This window comes from Uloborus diversus, chromosome 2 (assembly GCF_026930045.1).
Source record: "Uloborus diversus isolate 005 chromosome 2, Udiv.v.3.1, whole genome shotgun sequence".
NCBI classification, from domain to species: domain Eukaryota; kingdom Metazoa; phylum Arthropoda; class Arachnida; order Araneae; family Uloboridae; genus Uloborus; species Uloborus diversus.
The window spans coordinates 96,792,789-96,804,185 of NC_072732.1; the positions used below are offsets into that span (position 1 = coordinate 96,792,789).

The 11,397-nt window shown below is 34.9% G+C and overlaps 1 protein-coding gene across 1 annotated transcript; it reads right to left on the reverse strand.

Moving 5' to 3' along the window:
- Positions 1-366: 366 nt before the first annotated feature.
- On the reverse strand, positions 367-10,671 carry LOC129217639 (uncharacterized). The gene is made up of 6 exons (XM_054851970.1): positions 10,403-10,671; positions 9,449-9,615; positions 3,633-3,798; positions 2,342-2,513; positions 573-724; positions 367-450 (listed from the first exon to the last, which is right to left on the reverse strand). Exons 1-6 carry the CDS (start codon positions 10,515-10,517, stop codon positions 389-391), a joined length of 834 nt encoding a protein of 277 aa, XP_054707945.1. The 5' UTR covers positions 10,518-10,671; the 3' UTR covers positions 367-388.
- Positions 10,672-11,397: the final 726 nt, after the last annotated feature.

An 11,397-nucleotide genomic window follows, 5' to 3' on the forward strand; every position in this document is an offset into this window, starting at 1 on the left:
GGGGGGGGGGGGTGTTGAAATACAATCAAAGTTTTCCTTTCTTTAAATTACTTAAATTCCTGGGAATTTAAAAATTCGTTTTTAAAACTCTAGTTTATCAACGGGTATTAACATGGCCGTTAACTTTCTATGCAACACTAGCAAGGACCGACTCTTTTTTAGGAGAAATCCAAGGAGAATAGGATCCTCCTTGAGATAACCTCGTTCTTGTCAGGAAGAAAGTTGAGTTACGCGATTTGTGGATTGAGGAACTCGACTAAAATGACAAACTTCATAAGTTTATTAAATAGATATACAACAAATAACATTTGAAAATTTAACAGTTGAAGTATTTGTAACACTTAACAACTAAATCAAAGAAATGTTCATGGATTGGAGTACACAATAGTTACTGGGCCTTTAACTTGAAGACGAAGTGCTCATTGTTTCTTGGAAAGATACGATTCAGACCTAAAGGGGATAAATATCGGAAGAAAAACTTCATTCGAACATTCGAAAAAACTCTGCTGCAGACTATTTTTCAATTTAATACTTCATCTACACTTGAAATGTAAGAATTTAAAAACACATACCCTTTGTCTCCTCCCGGAAGTTTTCTAAAGAATAAAATCGAGCATCATACCCAACATAAAGCCTCCAGAATTTGCCCCTTTCCGCATCATCAGGTATGTTAGCAATGCTGTACAACCTCTTTGTGCCATCATTTGCCTCATCATATTGAAACCTAATAAAGATGAATATTGATGAATTTTCCATGTTCGGAATTTGAATTTTTACGATTTAGTTCGCAACCTTGAGAGCTTTGAAATAAACCCTTTCCTAAATTAAAATCTTAGCTGGAAGAGTTGTTACACGCTAACAATTTGCAAAATTTTTAATGGCCTGTGTTTAAATAGTGAAAGCTACGATGTAAAGTCACTGCAAGGAAGTTCATTTAATTATGTAAACAAGTTATCCCAGAATAAACGAGCCTACTTTCTTGCGTATCATTTAACTTTCTACTTCATAGATCCTCGTACCTACCACAATCTAACGGGCTGGATGGAGCTCTGAGCTTTTTTGATCCAGACCAGGAACCGAGAAACCCGCGTAATGCGTGATGTAAAACTATTCATAACTAAGTAATTGAGCAAGAGCGACAAAACTTCGAAATAATTTAAGGTTTTGAAATAGGCAGTAACAAATTCAAAAGTGATTTTCCTAATGTAATTTTAGCTCTAATCTGTCTTGCAGGTATTTTGTGCTGAATAAACCAAGGCTTCAAGCTCTGCTGTTTAAGATTGTTGAGCGATAATACCATAATCTGAAAATTATCAAAGATCAACACAGTAGACTCATTTTTCGCGTGCATCACGTTCCACAAAAATGCAGAAAAGATCACAACCGTATAAATTAAGACTTAGCAGTGTTAAAATATTGCACTTATTACATATGCACATCGTGAATAAAGAAAACAAGAATTAACTCGTGTTAACAAATAGTCTTGGCAGTCGAGAATTGTTCTTTGCACTGCTTTGCAGAGCATTAAAGCATCCACGATCACTCGCGTCACGGGAACTTCCTTCAACAACTGAGAAATATCGTTTGCTTTTGTCAATGGCTCAAAATTTTCAATGCGAAAGATTTCGGTTGCGTCCTCCATGTCTATCCTCATTGGTTCCGTCCTCTGTCACTTTAAAAACTTCTTTGAGTTTGAAATTGCTCAAGTTAAATGACTTCACTCCTTGGAAAGAGCTCCAAAAATAGACAGGAAAAACCTCCAATGACCCAAGCTTGCTTATCAGCACGTGAAAAATAAATTCATTGTACATAAGCTTAGGAGTTGTGATTTTAAAAAAGGAAAACTTCTGTTTGCAACGCCACATCCGCGTAAAATGGAAACTCATCCGGGTAAACAAAATAAAGACGGCAAAGACAAAAATCATGAAAGTTTAATACAGTGCTTCAAATATTGTAAAGAGTTGCTTTAAAGTATCTTTCAGGAAAGTCAAACTGAGTTAGGAGCACAAACATTGAATAGCGATGAACTTTCCAGTTTAGATGAGAATTTTTCCGAAACTTCAAAATGGTTTGAGTGATAATTTATTTACCTTTAAGAATTAAGTTAAACAGAAAATGACTATCTTCCTTCTTCAAACTAATTAACCTCAGTATGAGTAGTCTAACATAAGCCGAATTGAAGTGCTTTAGAAAAGCACTCCAGAGAACATTGAACAGCTGGAATTGCATTAAAAATAAGTTTTTTCAATTTTAAAGAAATTGCACCTATGAATGTTTGAATTAGCGTAAGTATGAAAGCTTAATTATTGTGAAAGCTAAAGTGACAAATTTTTAAACTTACTTGAACGTTTCTTCTCTGGGCTCCGCATTTTTCATAATATCGAACAAAGTTTTATTTCCTGTGAAAGTAACTTCTATGGAGTGAATGTTTTTGCCTGTGCTGCTATCTATCCAGACTGAGTAGTAAATCTTCGATGCATCTCTCGAGTCTTCCAAGTATGGAACATTGAGCTCTGAAATGAAAAGTCATATTGAACATGTGTCCAAATGAAGTGAAAATCTAGTTTTTATAGCAAAGTATTTAATATTACTAAAGACTTAAGGCTAGTTAATTTTTTATTGGCATTTTAAACAGCTGTTATTTCGCGAAGAGCGATTTCTTCCCCAAAATAGTTTCAGTCATCCAAGTAAATTAAGATCTTTGAGATTGACCAACAGGCGGGGTTCAGGGCATATGGTAGCTAACGTCCTAGTACTCGGGCATTGTGTTTGTGCCAAGACAAATTAGAGGCAATATATAGTTTACGAACCCTCGCGAGTCAACATTTGAGCAATATGTACCATTGAAGCTAAAAATAAACATTTGCGAAAGTAGCTGTAGAATCTCAAAATAATCATCCGAATAATGAGCAACATTTGAAAAACTTTAATTATTGAAGACTGACCATTTCCCAAAGAACTGCTTAATGCTAACGGCAGTTAAATATTTCCGAAAGTGAACATTTGCAGGTATTACTATAATACAATGCAACAAAATAGGTTTAGTAACACTAAAAGTTTCAGGGCGATTCTGGAAAAAATGTCCCATGCGTAACGCTAAGCCTTTTATTTTGTTCAAATAACTTAAATAAGGAGATTAACTGCGATGCTTTGATAGTATATTAAAGCATGTATTATTCCCCAACAGCATTTTTTGGAAACTGGTTAGCTGGAAAAAATAAACTTAACGTTACGCACGGGACATTTTTTCGAGAATCACCTTTCAGTGGTTTGATAAAAACTTCCTTAAGATTCGCAAGCTTATTTCAGGAAACTATTAGCGTATGTACAAAATAACCGGGCTGGAAGTCGGCGATAGGGATTTCTCTAATATCCCCAGCTTAAGTTACCATAAAGTTGACCAGTATCACTTCTGAATTAACTCTTGGCAGATGTAAAGGAGCAGGTTGACAATGTTACCTGCATTGAACAGCTTATTTTCCCTAACACGGAGAATTGTTACCACTGTTTGAAAAATCTACACAATGAGCTGGCTTTCCGGTCTATGTAAACAGGCTTAATGAAGCTAAATTACCCAGTTACAATCAAATTTACTAATCTGAAATCTTAAAGGTATCTAAGACAAAACTTACTTTGGAAAGTTTTGTTTTGACATCTTTCCAGCAAGTTTACCAAGCTGGAGTTCACTAAAGCAGGGATAACGTAATATGTAGATAGCAAGTCGCCAAAAGAGCCATCACTTTGTTGGTGCTTTAGTAAGAAATTCCCATCAATAGGGCGGTCCATGGAAACAGTTGCCTGAAATGAGAGTTGAAAATATAACCACTGGAAGGAAAAAAATACAATTACTGTTAAATCTGAAGACTGGTTTTACTGAAGAATTCTATTGAGAAAGCTAGTCTAAAACCAGAAGGAAAAAGTGAATTCGTTTGGCAAATTAAAATCGCTTCCGCAATCCGACAGAGTAGCGCAGCCTCGGGAGGGGGTTTAGGGTTAACAGCCCTCCCAGAACTCAAACACATTCATTTCCAAGTGCAAAGTAAGAACAGAAAACAGTATTTAAACTTCCCTAAACAAGATGTTTTTCAATGAAATATTTCTGCTTTTTAAACTCAAAAGCAAAGCAGCAAAAAAATTAATGATGAATATACTATGCTTTTCCCACTTTCCACGCTTTGAAGTCGTTGCTACATCAATAAAAAGATTGATTTTTTAATGTCGTAAATTACAAGTAATCCAGTCATACACAAAAAGGGGCTAAAATCGAAAAACACGATGTAGTTTTGATTCTGTAATATGTTGCTTGGGTCAGTTAGGGTAGTGTAAATCCAAGTTTGCAGTTTTTAAAAACTTGTGCTCTCTGCGTAATTCGCGAAAACCTGCAAAATTTTCGGACTTGCAGTTTGTCCTTTATAACTCTTAAACTATCGAACTGTTAACACTAAATGTTAATAACCGTTTTGAAGCACATTTAATTTTGAACAATAAGCTCAAGTGGCGTTCTGTGCGACAAATAGTTTAGGAGATATCGTACTTCAAAAATGGGCCATTTTTGGCGAAAAAAATTGTTTCGATCACTCTACGCCAAATATGGACATGAATTCTCTCTAATTGAAAAAACTGGGCATACTGTTACAGTACATTTAATTGGTTCTCATTTAACCCAAACACTAAGTCTGTACATTGAGTAGTTCTTTAACAATTGCAAAACTATCATAATCTAAAAATTGAATTTTATGAAACGAGACTAAACAATTTAAGACAATATGGACGATCCTATTCAAAAAAAGGAGGCAAAGAATGATATAATCAGACTAATGTGTGTCTATATAATTTATGTGTACTGGAAAAACAGCCGTTATAAAAAAATCAAATAGGCCAATAGTTGACAGCCCTATGCAGATAACGCAAAAATTCCTTCCCCTACGCGTCTAGGCCTTTAACATTGATGCATTTTCGGTCGTATTTCAGTTTTCGACTGGAAAGTTACCTACCGAGTTTTACTTTGAATAGAGAATAATTTTGGTTTCAGACGAATTTGTAGTGAGATTTAATTGTTCGAAGACAGACGAGCAGAGAAACAAAGAACAAATGAAAGTTCACTCATTCTTTTTGCAAAAACAAATGAAACCGACCAGGTTCATCATATCAAATGAAGGCTTCAGCTGGAAACCTAGAATGCAAAATGTACCCCCTGTACACTTTAAGCGCAATATTATCGAATGTTTACACTTGTTGAAAAATCATTCAAAAAGAAAGTATGGAAAATAGGGATACACCTAGAAAGATTAACCAAAATCCTTCCATTTTTTCACGTAGCAGGTGTCTAAGCAAAAAATGCTCGACTTCATGTACAAAAGATGTGAAAAACGGAATGAATTAAAAGGACGTACACTAAAAGGAACTTCAACGGTTTTACGAATCTATAAATTTTTGCCTCGTTTGTAAGCATACTTGTGTGATAAACAGTTTCTAATGAAACTAAAGGAGAGCCTGAAAGAACTAATCCGTGTGCTTTTTCGACGAGTTAAATGAATTATGTTCATTCTTTCGTCGAATGTCTTTTCATCCATAAGCTCATTTTTTGCATTGAAAAAAGGCGTTCCTTATAACTCCTAAACACGTGTCAGCAGTAATCTGCAATTTGTGTGTTTTGACGTTATTTCTTACCTTAGTTATGTTCATATTTAACTTTATTGGAGAACTGGAATGACTGGGACGTTTTAACTGTCTTCGGATACACCAGGACGATTGCGCGCTAGCGCAATATGATTTAGTATTAGACTTCTTAACATCAGACTGCTCCTTAAGAAACTGTTTCCAAATCGCGTAATAAACAACACCTCAATGGCGAGTTGCTCCCTAGGTTGGAACTTTAGGGCATTGAAGAAAAAAACTAGAGAAACTGAAACACTATCCGATAAGCCATCGAAAAGAGTACATTAACAGATCGTGACCTATGAAGATCATTTTTTGCGTCAATCATTGAAAATATTTCCATCCAGAAAAGTGCCAAGTCCAGTTAATTTGTATGCTTTATATTTTTTTCAACAGGAGAAATGGAACACCTCAGACTTAATTTTTCTTCACGCAGTTACTGGATGTGATATCACATCTTCTCATGTCTGGCTAAGAAAAACAGAACTGGCGGTGTTTTTCAAACGAACTGGTTTAAGGTTGACCAGACCATCATAGCTTTCCTTCCTGAAGCTTAAGTTAAAGCTGTAGAGATGGAGCTAGTTGCTATGTATGGAAATGAGCAACCCCCGGTAGCCTGCGACAGTACTCCGATCCATCTATTCCTCAAAGCAGCATGTAATGCAACTGTGAGCCCTCTTTGTTAGTCTTCAACCAAAAGAGTAGCTTCATTCCATTCGTATCGCAAGTATCGACAAGTAAACAAATGGTTGACAGAAGGATGCCTCAGAGCGGAGTTGATCGAAGACCGACATATTTTGTGACTGGTTCGTAACCAATTACTACATTAAACGATCCAACCTCGCGTCCTTTTGAGATTTCTCTCATTTTAGTGCAAGACGAGTTACATGGGAGTACGCTGTTGTTGCAGATCTGATCTTGGCAGATTACACAAAGGTGAACAGCCATTTGTAAAGACTGACGTCAACAAATGCCATTCTAATGGGCAAAAGTAAAAGAAATAACATGGTAAAAAATCGACCTATCACTACATTCTTTTTTTCAGTTCGGGAGTCTGATCATATTCAAATACACCATAAAAACCAGGATATAAGTGTAGTTAATTTGTAAGATAAAACATGTAAATACAGTTTCAACCTCTTGAAATCCTTTTCTTTTGTCCATATCTTACTCTAATGCGAAGTGTTTTGCACTGAAAGTCTTTTGTTCGAAAATGTTATCTATTCAAAACTCTGTAGATAACTTTCCAATCGAAAAATGAAATACGGCCGAAAATTCATCACTGTTAAAGGCATAGATGCGTAGCGGAAGGAATGTTTGCGTTACTTGCATAGAGCTGTTAATCATTGACCTATATTTAAGATTTCTACAACCGACGCGTTTTGTCAGCATACATAAACACACATTGGAGTCTTATCATTCTATGCCCTTTTTAGAATAGGATCTTCCATATATTCTTGAGGAGTGTTGTCTCATTTTATAAAATATCGAATTTTTTGATTATTTGTTTTGCAATTTTGAAAGAACTATTGAATCTACAGACTGTTTTTGACTTAAATGAAAGCCAATTAAGTTTACTGTATCAGTATGCCCAGTTTAAATTAGAGTCGGAATTTATGTCCATATTTGGCGTGGAATTTGATCGAAGCATTTTTTATTTTCCGCCAAAAATGGCCAATTTTTGAAGCACGATATCTCCTAAACTACTGGTCGTACAAATCACCACTTGAGCTTAAATTGTTCAAAGTTTAATTTGCTTTAAAATGGGTATCTACATTTAGCATCATAAGCTGGATAGTTTAGTAGTTATAAAAAAAACTAAAAGTTCGAAAATTTCGCAGTTTTTCGCGAATTGCGCAGTGAGCACAGGTTTTTAAAACTGCTAACTTAGATTTACACTACCCTAACATTAAAAATCAGAACTACATCGAACTTTGATTTTAATGTCTAATATGACTGGACTAAAATCAATCGAAACTGGTTAAATTTATAAATTTCGCATGACAGTGGACGCCGGTTAATTGAACCAGTGGTTAATCATCCGCTTTAATGATTTAAAAACAGAACAGAGTCTAGCTTTTTTGAATCGGCCGCTTTGTGGAATCTAAACTTAGAACAAACGTTACTTATAAAAGCACAAGAGAGCAACACTTTCCGATTTTGAAAAAACTAGAAAATTTTTCTGGCTGTACTAACTACTGAGCAGATGGAACTTTCCCGAGAAAGATGTGCAAATTTTCCTGTTATACGAATGCAGAGAACTGGAAGAAATGTAGGAGGGCGTAAATAACTGTCCTAAAATACAGACACTGGAATAAAGAATCTTCAAAACATGTCATTAGAAAATAGAGTTTATGGTCCAGTTCACCATTGTTCGAGCTTTGAAAAAAAAAAAAAACGAAAATATTAAAAGCATGATTATTTACGAAATTGTAAACAAGGAAACTTCACAAAGGAAACTTCGTTTTTTAAATGGTTGTTTTTAGAAATTTACTTTTATTTCCAATTTGTTTTGAAGTAGATTCTTATGTAAACTGCAAGCCGGATTTTACCAATTCCAAAAAAAAAAACAGCCGATATTTTCAAATAAACTAATTTCGTTTATATTTTCTCAAGTGAATGTTGACAAAACACCAGTAAATGCACGGAAGAATAAGATGCGAAAATACAATTTAAAGGCGAAAGCAAATTTTGCGGTCATTGGTCACAACGCGATAGATCACGTGATTTGCTACATGCATCACCAGACTGAGGAAAGTCGCGTTTCTGCGAAGCGAAGCCAATAAGCAATCATAATTGCTAAATAGCTTTTAGGATTCATTACTTTTCCCCAATTCGATTTGACACAATATATTGCTATAAGTTTTAAAATTTTACGTTTAGATTAACAAAAGTAGCACAAAATTCGATTCAATTTCCTTTAGAGGGAAACTTCAATCTACTGGTTGGAGGGAAGGGGGATTAACCTACCTTCCTCATCTCCATTTGTGATGAGAAAGAAAAATTATGAAATGCAGGTTTCCACTCAAGCATCTTGCGTAAACTACTTCAATTTAAGTCATTACGTCATTTTAACGTTTGATTAAAAGCCGGGCTGCGAATTCAGAGTCGTGGAGCTGTAGTCCCACTAATTATGATGTAAAGGAGTTTAAGTTGAAGGTATAAAATTTCAAGGGAGTCATTTTCCCTCTAAGTCCGCAACTCTGCCAGTTCTTGCGGGATCATTTACAGCACTCCATGCAAATTTTATCTGAAAACAAACTAAGATCACTTTTCATAAAAAGCATTTAAGTTTTTAAATGGGAGGGGGAGCTCCACCCCAAAGTACGGGCCTGGTTTCAGAAAACCAAAACATTGAAACATTCGAGAGTAATTTGAAAACATCTCGTTGGGAGTATTCAGTCGAGAAAATCAGTTATTCATGGAAAAATTTCAATTCAGTTTACTTTTCCCGGACTAGAGTTTTCCCCACAATGTGCTACATACAGATATTAAGTATTACTGCAGCAGTTATAACTTTCCGTAAAGACAATTTCAGAAAATAATTAGCTTATTATACATTAATTTAAGATGTGAAAAACTTAAAATTCATTAAAAGTTCCGATGTCTTTGTCCAGCTCAGTTTAACTTAAAAAAACCTTGAACCAACTTGAACTAAGTTTCAACCAAGTTCTTTAATAAATTAACTTCTGCCGTATAACCAAGAGAAACCTTCTACATTTCGGGAAATAACTGCCAAATTTAAGATTTCTTATTTGTACTGAAATCTGCAATAGTATCACCTACTTACTTGCAGGAAAAGCGCCTTTGTGTAAATATCAACATCGTTGTTCTTGACGGCCGTTTCGAACAAAGATTGAAAATCTCCGAAGACCCGCCTTTTCTCATTTTCTAGAGCTCTTAAATTAGGTAGTTTGAACAGACAAGATATGGCCATAACCGCTATAGCTTTGGAACCTGAAAGAAAATATTTAAATATTTCAAGTCTAATTTTGAAAATTCAGATGAAGAGGAAAAGAGACAGATTGAGAGGTTCCCTTATGAAAAAACATGAGCGGCAAATCGAACTGCCCCCTCCCCCAAATTATTTATACTCGTGGCTTTTAATGCTGTAACTCTACAGTACTAACAGAGTGAAACATACTATGCTTGATTTGTCAGTTTAAATTGAAAATAGATTTAAAGCTTACAGAACTTCGAATGTAGGTTTGCACAAAGAGTGGCATAAAAAGGACGCCAAAAATTTCCCCAGAAACTAAAATGTTGCAAGATTTAATCTAAATCCTATTATCAAGATTTAAGACCAGCAGAAGACTTCCGATTGACAACAGAATGTAAGTATTTATTCTCAGATTATGGTAAAAACTTATATCTATATTTTCATCACGAAGGGAGACTGAAGAAAATCTTTAGTCTTCTCTATGTAATCTTTTATCTTCTACAAATGTAATCTTATATACATTTGTAGAAAATGTATAAATTGAAAAATAACTTTAAATTAGAGAGAATGAGAATCATAACATTGGACTATTACAATAGTTCACCGTCAAGAATTTATAAGTAAGTAGTCTACAGGACAAGGTCAAAAAGAATGCTTCTTATGGGCAATACAATTCAAGCTGCACATTGTTTCACACTGTACTTTTAAATTTTCGGGTTTTTAAAATGCCGTGCAATTACGTGCTTAAATTTAAAATTTGACCGTAATGATTTAGTTAATTAGAACAAATAAGAAATCGCTTACCTATTTTGTCATTTCGCAAGCGCCAGTATAAATTGTGTAGCACATGCCAGTCGTTATGAATGGATAGTTGGTCCAAACCAGGTCTGTATCGGCGGGCTAAACAGAGGGTGAGCATATTGATCGGCAAACTGAAGTTTCCTTCCTTTATTGCCAAGTCTGTTTCGTGCCTCAGCACTGAGATCAAATCAATTCCTTGAAAGTTGGATGGATCTTGACAAGTGGCATACAAAGCATTTATATAAAGGGACAGCTTGCTTGACGGCAACGTTCTCGTAGTTCGGTTTCTACAGAAAAAGTAGAAACGATTTCGGATAATTTTATAGCCTTATTAGGAAGGAGACATGTATATCAAATGCTCAAAAAATGAAATTCCGCTCATAGAAACATTAAGATAGGATAATTTAGATTCAATAACTGAAGATTGCTTCATAGAGAAGCTTATTTCAAGGGCAGTAACAATCTGCCAACTTTCATTACTCCCGAGTTCCTCGGGAACTAATCTGTCAAAGGAGATAAAGGGCTTTTCCAACAATATGCGAAGCAAACTATTTTGAAAGATATGCCTAATCCGATTTTGAATATTTGCCAATGTCTTTCGAAGAGTAGAGCGTTAAAAGTTTAACACAAAGACGCCCTTTAAATCTCAACAACTCGTCAATCTGTAAACGACAAACGCTGTATCTCGAAGTTAAATAATGTTAGAAGTTCTCCATGCAATTGAATTGGAACTGCTCTAATATTTCTTGTTTTACCCTGAAGTAGTAAAACTCTAAATGGTGTTTAAAACTTAGAATCGCTGCAAAATTGCTCAATCTTGCTCAATTATCTAAAATTTAGGCTATTTAACGCTTCAGAAATTTTTAGAAACTAAATTTATCTTGTAATGTTTGAATTTAATATATTAACGAAACGTTCATACTTTACCTTACACTGAGCAATTTTGCGATAGATATTCGGACTTCTTGAAGGTAAAGGTCTCAAACTAGATATTTTAC